At 39.5% G+C, this 22,116-nt stretch overlaps 1 protein-coding gene across 1 annotated transcript in view; it reads left to right on the forward strand.

Moving 5' to 3' along the window:
* Positions 1–306: 306 nt before the first annotated feature.
* The window catches only part of DUSP8 (dual specificity phosphatase 8), a 110,144-nt gene continuing 88,334 nt past the window's right edge, over positions 307–22,116 (forward strand). The window contains exons 1-2 of the mRNA XM_034416860.3: positions 307–701; positions 21,149–21,552. Of these exons, the coding sequence (XP_034272751.1) occupies positions 21,322–21,552 (231 nt within the window). The 5' untranslated portion in view covers positions 307–701; positions 21,149–21,321. The remainder of the gene's footprint in view (positions 702–21,148; positions 21,553–22,116) is intronic.

The following is a 22,116-nucleotide window of genomic DNA, read 5'->3' on the forward strand; positions in this document are numbered from 1 at the left end:
CGACAGGTTTTCTGTTATGTTGCTACAATCCCTCTGCACCGGCTTCCTCCCCCGAACACCGGAGCATTTCCTTTTTAAGAGCTCGCAAAAACACACACACACACACACAAAAAGAACCTGAAAAGGAATGAAGCACAAAAAGAAAAATCTAGCCCCTTTTAAATTGCAATTCTGCCTGCCTGTCTCTCTTCAATCTGCACCCAAAGCCCAGGATCAGAGGCTGACGTCATCCTGCCCCTGAGCCTCCCTCTCTGATTGGCTGGGGATGACGTCAGGTGCTTTTTTTCAAGGCATGACCTAATCCTCAGTTCATTTTTAGTTCTAAAGTGCAACCTTCTGTCTTCCTGGATCCTTCAGCCCTGTTTAATGCTTATCTGTGCTATTCCGCCCCCCCCCCAACCCCCACTCCTCCCAACATAACACAGCGCCCGCGCGCGCGCCCGCCCGCCCGCGTCCCCGGTGCGGGAATATGCCTGCTCCCTAGTTTCCTCGGCTGGCATAATGACCGCAGTTCGGTGTGGCTGCGTGGTTGTGTTTGCAAAAGGCTAAGAACTTGCCTTCTCAGCGCTTGCCCAAGCCTTTCCCATCAGATCCTCTCGTAATTGTGGTTTAATCATCCTGGCGAATGTGCAGCATTTTGCAACTAGTCGGAACGCTGCAAGGGCTTTGATCTTGGGCTGCGGAGGAAGTGCCAGGCGCGGGTAAGTGTTCCCACGTATTAAAGGGGTTGCCTTGCACGGGAGCTGGGGAAGAGTAGAGCGGGGGCTTCCTCATCCCGCACAGCACTGCAGGACCAAAAGGTACGTTGCGGGTCTGAAATCCTGTGGGAACCTGACAAGGATTTCCCCTTCATGTACTGCAGTGCCTTCCACATCAGGACCCAAACGCCGCCTCCTGCGTGCCGCAGACGGAAACGGGGATGAAATGTGGCTGCAGAATGGGTTTTGTTTAATCTGCGACGGTGCGTGAATTTGGTCTTGCCTGGTTTTGTTTTTGTTTTTTTCTTCTCCCCCTGTAAGAGGAAGTTTGTTCGGGCGGGGGCAGGTCCTTTGGTGGCGGAGTTTGCGTGTGCGCGTTTAATGCACAATTGCTGCAGGATCGAGTAGGAACGCTCTTGCGGGCATTCGCAAAGGCGCAGCAGCGATAGCGGCGATGCGGAGAAAACAGACCTGCAACCGACCCATCGCATATTTATGACGTGTGTTGAAGTAGAAGGAGGATTAAAGGGGGTTGGGGGTGAGAGATACAATTTATATACCCAGGGTCAGTAAAAAAATAAAAAAAAAGATCTGAAGGTGTTGCTGGTGGTGTGTGTGGGAGGAGGGGATATATATATAAATAGCCTCTACTCCCCTTTATTGTCGTTCCTGTTGCCAGGCTTGGAAAGAAAACCCAAAGGGAGACGAGGTTCACACGCTCTTTTGGGATGCTGAAATTTGAAGGCTCTGATGCTCTTGGGAGGTGGGGGTGGTTTCATAGGACTGGCTGTGCTCCTGATGCTAGGAAGAGTTTGCTCAGCCCCCAGAGCCTTGGCGATAGGGAACGGGCGCCTGTGCAAAGTTCCACTTGCTGGTGCCTTTAGCAGAACAGCTAAGTCAATACATAGTGAATTAAAGAGAGTTAAAAGCCGTTCCGACCACAATGCGTTTGTAGTTAGGGCTTCTGCCAGCAACCATGTTTGTACTGTGAGTCAGCGCTTGACTACTCCAAAACACAGACTTGTAGCCCTGTTTAGGTTCTTACTAAGGCTCTGCACCCCTATTTGTCTTGCGCCTAGTTCAACAAAAAAGCCCAGGGAGAAACTTTTTTTTTCATGATGGGCCAAGATAAAGAAGCGTTCTTGAAGTCTGTGAAGATTTGGCATATAGTATCTGGGCCAGGTTGAAATCGTTCTTGTACGGAAGAGTAATAGTGGTGGGAAATTGGGATACTTAAAGACAAAGATACTGGCTCCGCTCTTGTATTGTGGTTCTACAACAACCAGGCCTTTTCATCAGGTTTTAGCTGTCTTTATTTCCCTTTTATCAAAAGTGTGATCTGTGTTTGTTTCATAGATTTCATAGCATCGTTCTCAGCTTCATAGTCTATAAACTGAAGTTCTGTTTTTGATTAATTTGTAATCTTAGAATGAACTGTAACAAATAATGCCTAATATTCTGCAACTGTTTAATTGAATATTAGTTTTTGCAGAAACCTCACTGAACTATGAAAAAATCGTAGAGGGGAAGCCCCACATTAACTGGATTTGGCTGCAACATGTCTTCAAAGTACCATGATTTATTTTGTTAGAATTGTAGAACATCTAAAGAATTTAAAACATCTCCAAATCTACAGGAGAAGGTGTAGTAAAGGTGAATAGGGATTTGAATCTTGATTTAGTGTCTATGTGGGCAGGTGGTTAAGGAGTTGAAATGGCACCAGAAAGACTCGTCACACAAGCTCAGTGGATGATTTCAAGCCAGCCATATTCTCTATTTCTGTCTGTCTGTCTTGGTGAAGGCTACCTTACTAGTTCATTGTTCAGAAAAGTAGGAGGAAGGAGCACTGTGGAGGGTCCCTTGAGTTCTTCAATGAAAGGCTGGATGTGACTGTAATCATTCAAGCTGCTAAATCAAAGTGACTCTGAAACATGATTTAATGTCTGACCCTGATATACTGTCTTGACGTAGAAAAGAGGGAAAGAGTAAATGAAAGAAAATTATTTTTAAACCCAACATGCATTTTGACCTCTGTAGTTTAACTAATATATTTCATATTTGGACCTTTCAGATAGCACTTTTACTGCTATTGATGAAAAAGCCCTTTGTCAGGAAGCTTAAAGAGCCTGTGTACACCCAAACCAGGGAAGTGTGCTGAGCAGGCAGCAGTGAGAAAATTTGATGGGTCAGCTGACTCATTTTGCATGTGAACTGTGCAAGCCTGAATGAATTTATGTATTTGTGTCTGCGCAATTCTACGTATTTGTCTAGTGAGCATGCATGTATGTGAAAGGTATGTTGGAGTAAGAAGCTTTTAGCCACATTAGCCTAATTGCATTCTGTTTGTCTTTCTGAATGCTTGCAATCAACCATTATTAAAGATTATATGCAGCTACACACTGTCATATATTTTGCTAAAGGCTACCATGTAGCCCTATTTTATTCCATTCATAAAGTCCCAAAGGGTTTAGAGGACAGCAACCCACTTCTCTTTCAGTCCAGTTACAGATGTGGCTTGCAAAAAAACCCCACAGCTTCATTGATCCTTCCCATTCTCTGCATGCTCACCTCCCTTCTCCCCACCTTTCCTTATAATCTGTCGAGAGGAGCATAAGATCTCTGATTGCTCAGGCAGGCAGGTAGAAATGGCTGGTTGGCTGGAGAACTGTACATTGGAAAAAAGCCTTGATTACTGTACGGTTATTCAAAAGGCAATACAATATTGGTATAATTTGCAGGGAGGGTGTGTGTGTCGTGATTTACACTTCATTTGCATGCAGTCTCAGTCACCAGGGTGGCAATGTATCTGTCAGGAAGAAAGGCTTGACCAAGAGAAATCACCCCAATTCCAAAAAGAGTCAGACCTAGAATGTGTACAGGGGAATTGAATCATAAGAAACAAGAGGAATCGAGAGGTCTCGCTGCCTCCCTCCCCTGCAGAATATTCTGGCTAGGCAAGAAATCCATTTTCCTTTCTGATAGTAAATCTTCTCCTGGTAAACATTTCCTAACTTTCAGTTTGATGCTGTCTGTGGCAGTCAAAGGCCCAGTCAGTTGCTAGACAAAGGACAATCTAGAGGCATTTTTATTAGTGTGCATTTCTTTTGTAGCAATGAACAGCATATTTTATAGCAAATGCAATGGGCCTACAGCATTTAGATTCTAACTAAAATAAGTCTGAACAAAGGTGGAGGATTTTCTTTGACACAATGGAAGAGAAAGTGTAATCCGGAATGACGCCATACACATAAAATGAGGAGGTTGAGTTTTGATCGTTTCTTTTTCTTTTAACAAAAGTTCAATTTTTGTTAAGCAGAGTCAAATAGTTTGGTTTTTTATTGAGAAATATTTGAACCAATATAGAATCGGAAGAAAATCAAGGACTCAAGCAAGCAAACATATTTAAAATAAAACCTCTTTATTCTCAGACAAAAGAAGGAATTATAGCCATGTTGGGTATGAGAAAAATGCAGATTCCACAGTTGGGTAATATATCTTTATTTGGACTAAGTAAAATAGCACAAGCATGATAGTGTTGTGGTATCTTCTCAGTTCTTCAGAATATAAAATAACAATAACCACCACAATAGTAATAGAAAATAGCAAAAGGCAAAGACCTGCAAAATAGAAATAGAATAATTGTGGCAAAGGAAAGCAAACGGCGTACCAATACTAATAAGTGCCTTGAATGGAATCTCAAAACACCTGGAGCACCACTTGAACACCATCGACATTGACAAAATCAACATCAGTCAGTTGCAGCTTTACTTAAAACAGTTTACAATCTGTGACGATACATGTAATAATAACCATCAAACATCCACATCAGCCTATCCCAGGCCCTTGGTAAGGACTCAATAGCTGGATAAAAATGCCAAATCCAATCTGAACATCTGGTTAACTGTGCAATGAACCATATAATAGGTGAGGCTGTTACACCTAAACTATCACAGGATTTGGGTCAGAATCAGTTTCTACTAGTTCAAGTTGTTTTGGTCAAGACTCTGGCCTGGATTCATCCACTGATGTCATCTAGCCCAAATGAAGAGATACGGTTGCCATATCAGTTGATGAAGACACATCCAAGTTCTTACATGTATGAAGACAATCTTGGGCATGAAAAATCTACAGAATATTTAGATGAACTTGCAAACAGATCAGGCTTAATGAGTAAAAGTTGAGTAAAGGTGGGGTTAATAGGATCTTTACTAGAAAGCTCTTTGGAAGTGGCTTGTTGTTAGAAGTATTGTTTGTGAATTTGTGAGACTGAGTACTTCGTGTCTTAGATTCTCTAGCATATTACTCTTGATTGGACCCTATTCTCATTCTCCATTATTCATTCTTTGGAACTTTTGAATAGAAGTCAAGATGGTTGGTTTCTGGACCAATTTACTGGCTATCATCCTGCATGTCACTTAAACCACAAATAATCTCTTTTGGATTTAGATTTCAGATTGTGTAAGCATGGTTTTATAGTTCTCCGAATGTAGGCCTGACCCACACAGTAGGGTAGAAAGTTTTCAAGAACTCCTAAGCCTTCCTCTTTAAATTTGCCAAATAAAGATTTCTAAAAGTTCAGAAAGCTTGTGAATTTTGATGGATCTTCATAAACACATTCTCTGATTTTAGATTATTCTGGCAGTTATTTCCTCATTGCTGTCTGCTCTGCGAATGAGATTAATATGGGTGACAACAGTAACGTCAGATGACGTTATTTGTATTTTGCTGTACAGTAAATTATTCAGTGGGCTGAACTTCATAATTAAGCTGATATTTAAGCTCATAGCTTATCATTATGAATCCAACAATCTAATTATAAATTTTATACTATCTCTGTAAATAGCACTTTCTTCTAAGCTATAATTTTATGTATAAATAACTTGGAATGAATTGCATTAAGTAGAATGGGACTTATTTCCAAGTCATCAGAGTGAGTCTTTCACCTGGTGTTGAACTATAACTCAGAGTATCACTTACTATTAGACCATTGTAGTTGGGCCTGATTGGACCTAAAGTTCAGCAATATGTGAAATTTGAAATTCAGATTGTACCCACATAAAAGTAACTCTGTTGTTGCTTTTTAGTGTGTGTATAGGAGATGACCAGGTGGAGCTTGGGGGCCGGGTCAAACACATCATCAGTCTACTGTCCCTGCACCCCTGAAAGAGACATAATTCCCCCTCCCTCCCCGAAGTCTGATGACTGTTATCTGGCACCAATTTGCCTTGACTGTTAGTAGATCAGGTTCTTGTATATAGGTTGCATGGAATAAACTCACAATGCTGTTGAACTCTATCGTGACTCCTGTTACTCGCCCCTGACAGTGTGAATGTATATACTATATAAAGTTGGTGGTTTAGGGAAGTATAAAGACAATTTGCTCCTTAATTCATTTAATTGTGGAATAACTGATAATTAAATCAGGATTGATTGAGAAAATATTATTTAAGCAAAGGTTTACTGACTGAGAATGGTGAAATGAATGAATAGAACAGAACAGAATAACAGAGGTTGAAGGGACATTGAAGGCCTTCTGTTCCAGCCCCCTGCACAAGCAGGAGACCCTATTCCATTTCTGGACAAATTTCTTCTTAAAACCTATAGTGATGGAGCATCCTCAACTTCTTAAGGCAACCCATTCCACTAGTTAATTGTTCTCACTGTCAGGAAATTTCTCCTTAGTTCGAGGTTGGTTCTCTCCTTCATTAGTTTTCATCCATTGTTTCTTGTTCTGTCTCCTGGTGTTTGGGAAAATAGGTTGATCCCCGTTTTTTTATGGTAGTCCCTCAAATATTGGAACACTGCTATCATATCAGCCCAGTTCTTCTTTTCACTAGACTAGACATACCGAATTCCTGCAATCATTCTTCTTATGTTTTAGGCTCCAGCCCTAATCATTTTTGTTGCTCTTCTCTACACTCTTTCCAGAGTCTCAACATCTTTTTTATATTGTGGCAACCAAAACTGGATGCAATATTCCAAGTATGGTCTTACCAAGGCATTATAAAACAGTACTAACACGCCTTTAGGCAGGCCCTTTACACATCTCATATTCTAGACTTTTCATTTTATGTTTTGCAATCTGATGTGGTTAAGATCAGGGTGGATAAAAATCAATTTTTTTGATTTAAATTGGATTTTTTTGATTTTTATCGATGGTTTCGCACTCATGCTCGCCGCTTACACAAATGGAACTTTGTGCACTCGCCCATTGCTTGTGTGGCCTGATTCCCATTGGGCCATGGACCGGGGCTTGGGGATCCCTGGGTAAGAACTCATTGTATAATTAGAGTTTGTTGATGGTTATGAGTATAACTGATAGTTCAGCAAAAAAAGGTGCATCAATTTTAATATGGAGAATTATTTATTTGTTTATTGATTTCAATTTATTGGTAGCTATCTCCAGAGGGTTGAGATGGGTTTAAGAAGGCAAAGGGGGATCTTAAATGGTGAATGCATTTGTTCTGTTAATTAGCAACTGTTTTGGTGCCTTTGAATCATTTTTTGACTTGTCATGGCTACCTGGGCAAAGCTTAGAAATTTTCTTGGCAGTGGCTTGCCATTGCTTCCTTCTCAAGACTGAGAGAGAGTGACTGGCCCAAGTTCACTCAGTTGAGTTCTTGTCTAAGGCAAGAATAAAACTCATAGACACCCAGTTTCTAGCTTCATTCCTTAATGACTACCGTACACTACGCTTACTCTCATATGTAAACCTGCTGCTAATATTTTAATATGCCTAAGTACAACTTTTGAGGAGATCTTTGATTATATTGTTGCAGGATGGTAGAAATTGTAATTCAGCTCATTTGGAAAAGTTCAGGTTAGGGAGAGCTTGTTAAACATGTTTTCATATAGTACTGGGCAAAATGGCAATTACACATTACAGCGGATGTCCAACCCTTCTTATACCTATTTTTGGTCTATGGCTAAATCAGGGTTCCCATGCTATGTACATAAAAGGGATGGAGTTTGCTTGCATGATTTCAGTCATCTTGTCCCCCATGGAGACCTTGATGGGTATTTGCATAATGTATATTCAAAATAATTAGGGTTTGATTTCCAGTCATTGTTGAAATCTTAAACTTTGCAGCTGAGCTAATAAAGTCATAGGGATGTAAGATTTGTTTTAGTGTGTTTGTTTCTTTACAACTTGGTTAGATGAACCAAGACTTTATTTTGTAGCGATATAATGGAGTCTTCATGGTGCATTTATGCTGATTTAGCTATTGTTGGTTTATTCACTTTTCTGGCATGTTAGTGAAAACTAAAAGCAGATGCCCTCGCAAAGACAAAATGCTTTTGAAAATGTAATAGGCAGCCTTTGGCAATTTTCCTACAGACACAGAGTGGCTTCTTACAGTAATGTTAATGGACTGTTGAGAGAATAAAATTCCAGAGTTTTGCATCTATCGCCATCAAACTGAAATGAGAAAAGGAGGAGAAAATATAGTTAATAAAGCAATTGCATATGTAGCAGAATAGCAGAAATATAAAGATAAAGACAGTGTAGGTATTTCTTCTTATCACAGTAAGGTATTACTGCCATTTGCAATAAGATATGTTGCACTTCTTATTTACATAATTTTATAACATCTGGGCTCTCAGAAGTGTTTGTCAGCATTACAAATCCTGTGAATTAGGTAAGACAGGAGCAAGAATTCTCTGCTTCATCTCCATCCCTTTCAAGTAACATTAGGAACAGACATTCAGTTGCAATATTTGGGTACTTTGGCTTACTCTTAATTTTATAGCATATTTGTACGCGACTTTATCACCTGAACCTTAGAAGTACTGATCTGTTTTACAGTAATTTTGGTTATTGTTTGTTGGCTTCTGAGGAGATACTTGAATAGTCGGCTGCCTTGCTATCATTCCTCCTTTGAATTTGGTTGGCTACATTTTGAAGGACTTTAATGCACCAAGCTGTCCTTTAAGTATGGTTCATAGAAGGTGCCAACATTGGCAATGCCTGGCCATCAACCAAAGTTCACAAAATAAGAACAAAAATGGTGACTGACCTATTTCTAAGTGGTGTTTCAATAAGAGCATCCCCATTATTTGTGTTTAGAGGAACAAGAAATATAATTGCCTTTTCTTTCACTAGAAACATCTCATAGCGATTAGACTAGCTTTCAATTGTCATTCGCTATCACACAGTCCAGTTACTTGATGCTGACTGATATAATATTGATGAGTGAAAATATGCTTTGATTGTTTGGGCGTAATCTGTTACCTAGATCCTGGCAATTGAGGTAGATTCAGCAAAGTGAAGTGAAGGAAACCATGGCTTAGAATGCTTTGCCTTGAAGTTGTTAATTATTTCACAGGGCTGTACATTTTTTTGAAAATGATTTGGAATGCTAAAGAGCAAAGACACTTTTTTTAAAACAGTCACTTTTTTTTTTTTTGCAGGCTTTCATGCAAGCCTGAAGCTATCTTGAACACAGCTGCTTAAAGCAGCGTTGTCTCTTCCAGGCTCATATGGGATCCTAAAAAAACTGAGTCATCAAAAGACTCTATGTGTGCTCTTGAATGCAGTCTAAAACCCCTCTTCTGAATGGATTTTGAGAATAGCACAGTTCTTATTTCCACAACAAGTGAAAGAACTGAAACAGAAGGTGTGGGGATTCCCCCTCCCTGATTTTGGTATAACTTTTACTTCTTAGCAACCACCGTATGCTAATTCTACTGAAATGCTATAATTGAATACCACAGCAAAGTATAGATGAGGTGGAAAGATTAAAACCTTGCATAATTAAATCTGATTCGAACATGCTATATTCTCTACAGTAGCAATTGACCATTAAGGCCCTCAATAGTTACATAAACAAAGGCAACTGTAAGCCTTCAGATGAACTCATGTCTGCTTCAAAGCAGATAGAAATGCTATAGCTGAGTGATCAATCATGTAATGGCCATTACATAAGCTTAAATCCTTGCCATTGACAAAATAGGATCGTATTGTGTTGCTGGCAGACTTTCAAACAGAAGCTCAGAACAGTGTGCATGATTTCTCTGCATGTCCCTTGCAAGTTTCTAAGCTATCATGAGCAAGTGTAGGATTACCATTCAAGTTTTTTACAAAATTATGTTTGCAAGCAGTGAGCGTTGCATGGTTCACTAACTGTTCACTCAGTATTTGTATCCCACCTTACTGGAAAGATGGCATGGCTATAATGGAAGAGTTCTAATACCAAAACACGAATGGCTGTAAGAGGACAGGCAAACCCTGGGGGCAGAGTGAAGAAAGTAATCAGCCCAGAATCATTATATTCCCATAAATAGTCTTAAGTCCAAGTCCCCTTGAATTCAGTTGATTTTTATCTAGGGCAATTTAGTGCTGACTAGTTAGTTGATAAGATATTGCATACAGGCATGATCAATAAATCAGTTTAACTGGCACTTAACGTGTGGTCCTAATACCTCAAACATGACAAGGGCTGATAAATGGGAGGCTTGTTATTGGCTTTTTATACTCGGATGGTAGGGTTTATTTTTTAATGTGAAACTGAAGAAGGTGAGCGATACACTCAGTTTGTGGCCAAGAACAAGCTATTGATTGGCTGAGCTGTCTTTGTCTTTATCTATGGGCCAATAAATTAAGTTAAAATTGGCTTTCTATTCTCCATCAGAGAAATAAGCATGCTCACCCCTCACTCATCAGAATGATGCCCTGCTTTATTTCAGATGTCTAATATATGTAATATAAGATTTGGCCAACAGAAAGAACTTTGTAAATTCTCAGATTTGAAGACAAATACTAGAAATACCTTAATTATATACCTAAAATCATTCACAGTAGAAGAATAGTCTTTCATTATTGAGAACAATCTTGGTCAAAATGGAGTATGGCCTGAAAAGTACAGACTTCTAAATTGTTTTTGAAAACACACTGATATCTTCTGTTTCCTTTTTCCCAACCAAATCGACTTAAGAGCTGATCCCTTTTGCCAGCTGGAATGTTGTAGTCCCTCTGAAATTGTTAATCTTGGTCTCAGTTGTTTAATAGAAGGTAGGAACAACATAAGGAATTTTTCATTAATTCTGCAGCATAGTGAGCATTGTTTCACATATGGGTGGAGGAACAAGAGTAATTAGTTGGTTTCCCATTCTCATCCCCCAAGGACTATAAAATTTTAAATTTTAAAGTAAAAAATGAGAATTGTGTCTTTTATAATATTAGCCTCAATATCTGAATGCCTTCTCCTTTATGCTTGTGTAAAGATGGTGTCATAAGCAGAATCTCTCCAGATTCCTAGATAGTTTATTCTTGTTTTTTAAAAAATATAGTGCTAACAAGTATATGTATACAAGAAGCTGTTAGATCATTAGCAGCGCCTAACAGTTAAGTAGTAAATACGCCTAGTTTGCCATATAATTGTGGAACATTTCAGTAACTCTTTGGGATTGGTTTAAGAAATTTGGGGAGTCAGTGTGATATCATGTTTGGAATGCCTTCTCACCTACTCCTAGGTTAACCATGTTGATGAATTGCTGCAGAATGAGATGGATGAAAAGAAGGACTGTTTAGGCAAAACAATCTGGGAACAGAGCACTACTACTTCTCTCTCAGTAAAGTCTTGCTTGGTCAGTTGAACTGATCTACTCATCAGTTCAACGATGAGGTAGCAAACAGGTAGACCCGACTCTCTGAAAAGTCCCTCAGCTCGCTGTGACTGTTTACTACAATGGTGGCCTGCATGTTTAAAAATTCCAACGGTCAAATATCTATATTTATATTTTAATAGAACAGAATAACAGAGTTGGAAGGGACCTTGGAGGTCTTCTAGTCCAACCCACTGCTTAGGCAGGAAACACTATATCATTTCAGACAAATGGTAGTCCAATCTCTTCCTAAAAACTTCCAGTGTTGTAGCATCTACAACTTCTGGAGGCAAGTCATTTTATTGATTAATTGTTCTCACTGTCAGGAAATTTCTCCTTAGTTCTCTTCCATTTAGAAGGCTACTATTTCATCACAGCAAATCATTATATAACGTATGTAAGCTTTTCGGCTTGCATTCCATCCTCTAGTATACCAAGTTTCCTTGTCAAGTATGGTAATAAGCATTATAAATATGCAGATGATATGCAGTGTGCTTTCTTTAGTGGTGCTTGTTTAGAACATTCGTTGGTTTCATTTTACAACCAGCCAAAGATATTGTAGGGACCAGTCAGAAAACAGAACAAGCCAAGTGGAAATCCCTCTGATATAGTAGATACAAATCCCGGCTTATACTGATTCAGATATATTAAATTCTTGCAGCAGATCATTTTAGCTTAAAGTGTGCTACCTCTAACAGGGCGGCAATTTACATTTTGGATCATATTGCCAGATGTTCCAGCTGCAAGAGGTTTGTTTCAGTGACTGAGAAACCTGAGAGCTAGGATATCTGCACTGCAAATCCTGATTAACTTTGCCTGGCCTCTGAGGTAGAGCGGTTGCCTGGCATTTCTGAAGTTGCTGTGGAAACGCAAGGTGCTAATTCTTTGATAAGACTTACGCCTTTTGATTGGCAGTGCTGCAAAAATATGAATAATTCTGTAGTAGCGCTGTGATTTGAGGGGATTTTTCATAAGGCACTGAGTGGGTGGTAAGAAAGCAAGTTGTTAAGCTCTTGAAAGAAGCAGGGATGGTTGAGGGATTTCCTCTGCAATGCCCAATTTGCATCCTAATAAGAATAGATAGCTGCTTAGTTTAAGCCACCCTGCCACCATTTTGGATTCTAAACCAACAGCTCCTTTTGGGGTGGGGGCGTAATCCATCCTGCATATAATAAACTGCCATTCTTGAAGGCTGAATCAAGCATTACACTTTGGCATTCCTATAGCTACTTTATTCTGACGTTTGACATGCAGAAGTATATTTTACTTTATCAATAAAAGTGAATAGCTCGGGGTCCTTGGTGCCCTCTGAGCAACCTCTGAGCTTGGTTGTTTTCTTGCAGATGTTTCATTACCCAAACTAGGTGAGATCATCAGCACCAGTCATTAGCATATTATCTAGTTTAGATAATGAAACATCTGCAAGAAAAGGCAAGTCCTTGGCCTGGGAAATAAAGAATTTAGGCGAGAACTTTCAACTATCTGAAATCTCAGTCCCATATACTATTATTGAAAATGGGCAATGTAATCTTAACAGTTAGATGCTGTTTTCTTCCCTCAGTTTTATTGCCTATCTTTATTCTTCAGCATTTACATACATGGAGTTTAGTGCTTTCTTGGCATGACTATCTCTGTTTCGACTTCCTCCATCCTGGTTCACCGTGGGAATCAAATGCTGTTCTTAAAATAGATAGCTTGTTTATTAATCAATTTATATGACTTCCCAATTCTCACCTGTCCTAATAAGATGCCCACCTTGTCCTAAGCTTGTGCCAGAGGATCTCCAGATTTATTACTTTTATTCAGGCCCTGTGTCTGTCTGCTCATTATTACCATTCAAGAGGGAAGTGTGGGATTAAAGGATTATGGAAATGTTCTTAAGAAGCACTCAAGAGGATTATGGTGGCTTTGATAAACTGATAAAAAGGTCCCCCAAACCCTGATTTAGGTCCCATGTTAACCTTCTCTCTCTTTTAAGTGTCAGTGTGCTCTTACTATCCTGGGATGGTAAGACATGTGTCAACCCTTAGTTTTATTTCATGCCTTATTTTTTTAATTACTTCAGAACTATTTAGGATTATCACTGGGTTGGCATGGAAGTCGGTGGTGCCTCCTTGTTGAGAGAGTACACATTTACTTCGTAATTCTTGTGATGTAATTTGGTAAAGCTCCATCTGTGACCAGCCACGCTCTGAAACTTACATAATTATGTGTAAGTCTCTCTGATATCTGATGGTGGACTTTCAGAACCTTTCTTTTTTAAAAGTTGGAACACGTGAGATCTTCTTAGCACATTTACTTTGAAAGTAATTAAGTCTGAGAGAGAACATTGCTACTTCCATTTTACAGAGATTGAGAAATAGTACATTCCTCCAGGTTACTAAACAAGTTAGGCTAAATTGTAATCTTAAATCTATTGTGTGCAGCTTAAGTCAAACTCTCTTTCTGCTGGTTCCCAAGAAGGTGTCATTACTTGAGTTGGCAATCTGATCAAGAAAGGACTGGAAAAATTTCAGACTCTTCCCTTGAAAACATGTTGTTTATTTATCTAAGAATTATTTTTAAAAAATGTTTGAAGGAGTAGCCTTCCATTGCTTGTCAGGTAGCTTCAAGGAGTGCAAAAAAGTAAGATTTTCAGCCTGGATTACAATATTTACCGTGTTTCCCCAAAAATAAGACCCTGTCTTATATTTTTTTGAATCCCACAATAAGCGCTTGGCCTTATTTTCGGGGAAGTCTTATTATTTTGAGACACGTGGAGCAAGACGGGGATCCTCTTCCCGTCTTACCTGATTTCCAGCCCTATCTCCCTAACCCTAAAAAGAGGAAATGGCGGGGACCGGCTGCGCATGTGTTTAAATATTTTCGGGGAGAGCTTATTTTCGGGAAAACACGGTAGGTTTTTATTTTTTTTTATGACCACATCACAGAAAGGCAGATTTCTGGCTACCTGAGCTTTATGTTGGCTTCACCAGGTGTTTAATAAATGTTTTTATTCCTGTAGACTTAATTAAATTAAGCTTAATATGAGTATGTAACATAGGACGTTATAGAGTTTTCAGGGAATATCGTGATGCTTTCACAAAATGGTTGCTGGGATGAACATCATCAGTCACAAAACACTTATTTACCAACAGAGTGAAGGTATATTCTATCACTCCTAACGTGTAAGGTGTTTGCTTTTGTGATTTGGAAGTGGGCTGCGGCCATCCATTGTTTTATTTTCTGGGGATGGCCATGAAGATGAAGTGTGGCTCAGATTTACTTTGGGAGAAAAAGATGATATTATAAACTAAGCCTTTGTTTTGCAGTATAGCGGCTTTTCATATAATCCATACATATACAAATCTATATATATAAAAGATAAAACCACTCACGCATTAATCACGAAATACCCAGAACTGTAAAGCCTACAAACTTGAAATTTGCCATGTATGTTCCTCTTGGCTTCTAGGTGCTCACTAAGAAAGGATGTTTCAAAATGACCATCAGAGCATTAGTATTTCCTATATTATTATAACATGCTCTGATGCTAATTAGTTAGATATTCTACTTCCCTCCCAACTTGAAAATAATTCTGGAGAGAATGGGATAGCATAGGACAGGCTTCTGTGGGGCAAGCCTCATGGAGAGAACGGGCTAGAAAGCTTGAGGGAGAGAAGGGGATAGGATAGGAGATGTTTCCGTGGGGCAAGGCTGAGGGAGAGAAGGGGAGAGGAGAGGACAGGAGAGGCTTCTGTGGGCCAGCCTGAGGGAGAGAAGGGGAGAGGAGAGGCTGATTGTAATTACTCATTAATTTTCAAACTCTAAGTGTCGATTTATCAAGCCTGATCAAATAGTTTTGTAGCGGAGCATGTGTGTGTGTGTGTGTGTGTGTGTGTGTGTGGTGTGTGTGTGTCTGTATGTGTATGTGTATGTGTATATGTATATGTATATGTATATGTATATGTATATGTATATGTATATGTATATGTATATGTATATTAAAGGCAGCCAGGAACTTGTCTCTGAAATAAAGTGGTATGCACGAAAATGGAAAAATATGTTCATTGTAGATATTCTGCTGAATAATTTTAGCTCGGCTGTAGTTCAGCAAATAGAAAACCCAGAACATTTTGATTATTTCAGAATTTTGATAAAACGTATCCAGACAGATTCTAGAGTAATTGGGTGTCACCTTTTAGATGCACAGCATAAAAATTTAATAAACAAACAAACAAATAGCACATGTCCTCCCTTCCCACAACAGCTACCAGCATGGCACATCCCATTTGCTTGTCCATTCTCATCTTTTCAGTGCCTTCTGTCATCTCTCCATCCTGTCTCCCCTGAACAGCTGATTTACCAGCGCAACATGACCCACCAGTTTGCCCATTCCTAATCTTCCTAATCCCTTCTCTTCCCTCCTTCTCTTCAGCTACCACCACCAGTGTCCCAGTGCAGCTTATCCACAAGTCTGCCCATACCTTATGATCTTCTTAGCACCTTCATTTCCTTTCTTTTCCCCCTGCTATCTATGCCCTGACCTGTGTTTCTGTTTTCTTTACACTCCGTCAGCTTGCCTGCAGTCCTGTATTTGCTTCAATTTTAAGTTCCTGGGGTGAGGAGGGAAGAGCAGGCAGGTGATATGCTGGGATCACAGCAGTGGCTGCGCCAAGAGAGGGAGAATGGAAAAAATGCTGAAAGGTTGGGCAGGCAACCTTTCAGCATTTTGCTGGGGAATTTTGTGAGGAAGATCGATTGATTGAGTGGATAGGAGTGCCAGTGGACAGCAGCAATTCCTTTCATCCATCGTGACTTCTGTTTTAGATGATGCTTCTTTGCAGGCAGCGGTTAAAGAAAAATATTCTTTTAGAAGTTCCCCAGGCTCCTGAGAGAATGGCACTCCACAGAGAGCTATCTTCATAAAGGTCCTAACTTCAGTTTTAGAAATGGGGAGGTCAACCTTCAGATTTAACAGATATCTTATTGACTCCCAATGAAGGCAAGATTTTAACTGTAGAAAAATTCTGGAATCATTTAAAGATTAGGCAAGGGTTTTCATTAGTATTTTATACTTTGATAAGTTTAATAAAGTGATCATTTTTAAAAAAAAGGTTAGGCAAGAGTTCATCAAAAGTAATATGAACAAATGTTAGGAGCATGGCTAAACCTATAGGATAAAAGATGGGAAGTCTCAATCCTTTGTGTCTTTTCATCCTGATTGCATCCTTCTGCCTTTGGAAATATTGTCTTATCTTTCAGGGTTTGCCTCATCTAGCATTTAGCTGGTGAGTGGTATTCGAAAGAAAGAGAGAGAGAGAGGGAGGGAGGGAGAGGCAGAGAGAGAGAGAGAGAAAGCTTCTACAGGAATGATGTCTTACTAAAATGAACAGATAACCATGGAACAAAAAAAAAAGAAATAAATTATGTAATGTAATGGTGTCACTTCAAGGAACAGGATTACAGGTTTCAGCCCATCCAGGGAGAAAAACTATTCTCATGGGAGATGAATAAAATCAAAATTGTGGATATTTTTTAAAAAAGAAAAAAGTAGAAAAGAGATTATAGGCTTGAGACACTATTGCCTAAAACATAAGTAAAGGGATGGTGATAAAATATTGGTTGAAGGTAACATTCTTCCCTAGCAGCCTGGTTCTGCTAATTCTGAAGGATGACCACTTCTCATCGTGGATATCAATAGTAATCAGAGACTGCTCACCGTTCTCTCAAAGTTCTTCCTTTGTTTTAAAAACTGTCAAAATGTCTATCTCCCACTAAAGAAAGATTGCCTCCCTACACAATATGTGTCATCTAGGGCAGTGTTTCTTAACTTTGACAACTTAAAACATGTTGGCTGGGGAATTCTGGGAGTTGAAGTTCACACCTCTTAAAGTTACTGAGGTTGAGAAACATTGATCTAGGGCATCACACCCTCATAAAGTTGTTGGTTCTATTTCTGGAAAGCAGATTGTGAATATCTGAGCCTGTCTGGGTTGCTGGTTGACATTACCAAGGCAAATACATGAAGAAATGCAGAACATTTTAGTTAGCTAAGTCATCCCAAACAAACCATTTTCACTGTTGAAAACAAAGGGAGGGCAGAGGCTGGAAATCCATCCTGCACAAACAGGTTTATATTAAATGCACACTCTCTTCCTTTGAATAACATTTTTAAACAATAAATGCTAATTTTCTCTTCTGCATTATGTATTTCCTATTCGTTACTTAAGTATTTTGTATTTTTGTCCACAGAAAAGCCAAGACAAAGATAGATGATGATAAACAGAGATAGATAGATAGATAGATAGACAGACAGACAGACAGACAGACAGACAGACAGACAGACAGACCGACCGACCGACCGACCGACCGACCGACCGACCGACCGACCGGGGTGAAATCCAGCAGGTTCTGACAGGTAGTGGAAATTTTGAGTAGTTCAGAGAACCGGCAAATACCACTTCTGGCTCTCCCCAGAGTGGGGTGGGAATGGGGATTTTGCAATATCCTTCCCCCAGGAGTGGGGAAGGAATGGGGATTTTGTAGTATCCTTCCCCTGCCGCGCCCACCAAGCCACACCCACAGAACTGGTAGTAAAAAAGTTTGGATTTCACCACTGAGAGATAGATAGATAGATAGATAGATAGATAGATAGATAGATAGATAGATAGATAGATAGATAGATAGATAGATATAAATGAGAGAGAGAGAGATTTCTAAAAATATTAATTTTTCCCGAATCTCCTTGAGCTGTCTTTTGAAAACCCTGGATCTTGGCCCTTCTTCATAGCTTAAAAGTGGAAATAAAGATGGAATTCTTGTTCATTGGCTGACCTTTGCTGTTTGATCAATCCTCAGTTTCTTTCTACTGTTTCCTTCTCTTGCTTTTGCCTGTGTAATCTAGCTCTCTTTAGGGACATTCTGTCCATCTGTTTCAATTAATATTTCTCCAAAGTGGAATTTGGAGAAATGTTCAGCTGGTCCTTTCCTCATTTTTCCTCTCCTCTCCCTCTCCATAGATAAAAGATTGAAGAAAGCAAGGAGTGTGGGGAACAGATGAGAAGCCAATTAATTTGCATCCTTTCTGACTATCTTCATTTCTGTAGCAATAAGTACAGCAGGGAATCCTCCGGGTGGCTGAAAGCACATAATGAAGTATACTTTAAGAGTCGCAGGAGCCTCCATCTTCCCCTTCAAACTTCTCTTAATTAGGAGCTGTTAGTTAGGAGAGAAAGGGTTGTTCCAGCCAACTGCCAAAGGAGCAGTTCATCTTTTACCAAAGCTCAAATAATAAAAATTAAAATCCACACTGGAGAGAGAAAGGAATGGGCAAATAATGTATTGCAAAAGAGGACTTTTGGTATTGTTATCAGGGATCCTCCACCTAATCCATTTTTTATTTTAAAAATAGGCTACTGTGATTTCTCTCAGAAGGACACCCTTCTCCCTCCAAATGTTTCAGGTGACCATAATAATTCGGGTCTTTTAGCAATGGGCCTGACAGAAGATGTGATTATATTTTTTATTCCCCCCCCCCCACAATACAATTCAAGGTGTGTGCACAAGTTTTCCAGTTTAGTATCAGTAAGTAAACAATATATGGTAGCATACTCCTTTTCAAACCTACTTGGTACCAATAAAGGAGAATATTTGTAGCTCAGGGTTGAAATGAGGGGTCCTTGGTGCTCTCTGATCTTGGTTGTTTTCAGCACTGATGATGTTATCTAGTTTGGGGTAATGAAACGTCTGCAAGAAAACAACCAAGCTCAGAGACCACCAAGGATCCCTCAAATCCACCCCCTACTTGGAAATAAGGCCTATTGAAATGCATTGGGATTCACTCAAACACAACTATATGTATGTTTTAAGTAACATTGAAGTTCATGAATCTTGTTTCTAGCCAGAACAGTGTAAGGTTTTTTGATAATAAGAAAGACAGGTTGTCTTTCTTTTTTAATTGCAAATGTACTGCAAATCATTTATGTTTTATAATGGTTTTATTACCAATAAGCAACTAACCTATTTCAGATAGGTTTTTCAAGAGAACAGGTGCAGTTTGACAGATTAAAGCTATGAGGCTAGTTTCTTATATCCATTCTTTTACTGAGAATCTCAGTAAGTGAGAATTTTTAATATGGTAGTTTCCAACCCTGGGTTGTGTTGAAACCATTAATTTCCAAAAACGAAAAGCTGTTATTAAACTTGACTTTCTATTTTTTTTTTTAACCAGCTGCCCAGAGTTCTGTTTTAAGGTGGGCAGCTATACAAATCTTTTACATAAATACTACAAAGAAGCTGTGTATGGCTGCAATATGAAGCATATCCTAGATGATGTTTGGTCCTCCAGACGCAGTAGGTGGTGTTTTATTTTTTAAAAAATATTACTACATTATGGTTATATACACCATCTTGCCTGTAGTAGTTCAAGTTGGTTTACTTGGAATCTCCCCTCATTTTATTCCCGTAATAATAAACCTGTGAGTTGGATTCAAGCAATATTGGTTGGTTTGATCATCCAGTGAGTTTCATGTCTGCATAAAGATTTTAATTGGCTCTTCTTAATCCCTGCCTGATGCTTTAACAAGCATGTGATCGAACAGAAATACATATGCATTTCTTAATATGCAAAATTAAATTATGCATACTCTGTGCTGTGATTTTTGCAATGTAGGACAGGAGTTTCAAATGCTAGGTTTGTAGCTTTCAGCTCAATATTCAGGATATTCCTCTCATAATGGTTTGGGTAATGAAAAATTTTAAAGTGATAAAATGCTGCAACGTACTCTGAGGCCTACACGATTAAAGCGGAGTTTTGGCTCAGATGAATTAAAAGTATATGCAACCTGGAATATGTGATTTTGAAGGCTGTTGGATGGAAGTAAGCAAATTGCTTTAATAAAAATAATAATTCTGTATTTTGCAGAAGCCTTAGATTCTTCAAAACATCAAAAACTCTATTGTAAAGAAGATTGTTATTAGGGAGCAGTAAGACAGTAATCAGTAAATTATGTGAAGTACAGATAAAGCATCTAGGATTAAATCAAAATCAGATGTGAAACATGATATAAGCTATAACTTTAGGATACCTTTTTCCTTTTCCTCTAGCTGATTTGTTTATCGAACTTTAGCGCCTGCTGCATGGGGAATAAGTTGAATGCTTCTGGAGGTTGAAATGGTAGCATTAAGTAGAGCTTTCTTTAGACTCTAGACCAGGGGTGTCAAACTCAAGGCCCGTGGGGTGCTTAGATCTGGTCTGTGGGGCTGACCTAGAAACAGCAAAGGACCGGCCTGCAGTACCTCTGCCAGTGAAAATGGAGCTCGGGAGGACTGCATGCGGTCAGAGGTTGCAGTAGGCCATTACGGCCAAAAATGGAGCTCAGGCATCCCGACACGAGTGATGTCAAGCTGGCCACACCCACCCTGGCCAAGCCCACCTCAGCCCCCCAAAGTCAAACACAACCCTAATATGGCTCTCAATGAAATCAAGTTTGACAGCCTTGCTCTAGACCAGTGGTTCTCAACCTGTGGGTCGCGACTCCTTTGGGGGGTGAACAACCCTTTCACAGGGGTCACCTAAGACCATCGGAAAACACATATTTTAGGAATAATTTTATGGTTGGGGGTCACCACAACATGAGGAACTGTATTAAAGGGTCGTGGCATTAGGAAGGTTGAGAACCACTGCTCTAGACCAAGGGTCTCCAAACTTGGCAACTTTAAGAGTTGTGGACTTCTGGAAATTGAGTAGTATCTAAAGACTATAGTTTTTCCCAGATCTGAGCTAGGGCAAAATATATCAGTACCAACATAGCATACTTGCAATATCTGACTACTTTTTCCTCCTCTTTTTCTCTTTTTCTCAGGTTTGGCACAATGACTTGGCCTACAGGGCTTTAGCAGCGTGGCAAAAGTTGGCTGTTTTCAAGTTGCCTTCCCCCTTCCCCCTCCTCCTTCACTTTTGGGATATCTGAGCTGGCTTCTCTTCCCTGGGTGTTCCTTTCCTTTTCCCACTTGCTGCGGAAGGGACCAGTCTACCATGGCCGGGGACAAACTTCCACACAAAGTGATGGATCCCAAGAAGCTTGCCAGCCTCTTGAAGAGTGGGACAGAAGGAATGTTGGTCATTGATAGCCGCTCCTTTGTGGAGTACAACTCCTGGCATGTTCTCAACTCTGTCAACATCTGCTGTTCCAAGCTGGTCAAAAGAAGGCTTCAGCAAGACAAGGTATCCATCACCGAGCTCATCCAGCCAGCCTCCAGTATAAAGGTACTCAACCTTAGCCCTTAGTTATCCACCAAATTTAAATCGTAGTGTGACTCAATGTTCCTGTCATAAGTCCTAATTTTAAAGAACATGCTCCATTATATGTAGCAATGCAATAAGGTGGGTTAGGTTTAAAAAAACAACAAAATCCTTAAGGTTAGAGTTTCAAATGCAAGTCCTGCATTTGATTTCATAGTCCTTTTCTTTTATGCAGTTTTCTATTTTTATCTAATCCTAATCTCTAACTTCAACTCTTAAGTTTCCTGTTTATTGATAACACTGGTTGGGGTTTCAATTCAGCAGTATGTAGAGTACTGTGATATCCACATTTTCGTTATTTGGTTATAAAGAATAAGGACTCCAAAGAACTCCATGTAATGTGTAGTTCCATCTTAAACCAAAACATGGATAGAAGAGAGCCAAACATTATCTAATGTGAATATAGCATGGATGCTGGGTAAAATGTACTGTTTCCTTTGCGATGGAGATCTGTTGAGGAATCTGGAGTTTTAGTTTTACAAATTCATAGATTACATGATCTTGCACTTTTCTATCCCTGTTTAGGGC

Source organism: Pantherophis guttatus, chromosome 1 (genome assembly GCF_059756535.1).
Source record: "Pantherophis guttatus breed Tessera chromosome 1, ASM5975653v1, whole genome shotgun sequence".
Classification (NCBI taxonomy): domain Eukaryota; kingdom Metazoa; phylum Chordata; class Lepidosauria; order Squamata; family Colubridae; genus Pantherophis; species Pantherophis guttatus.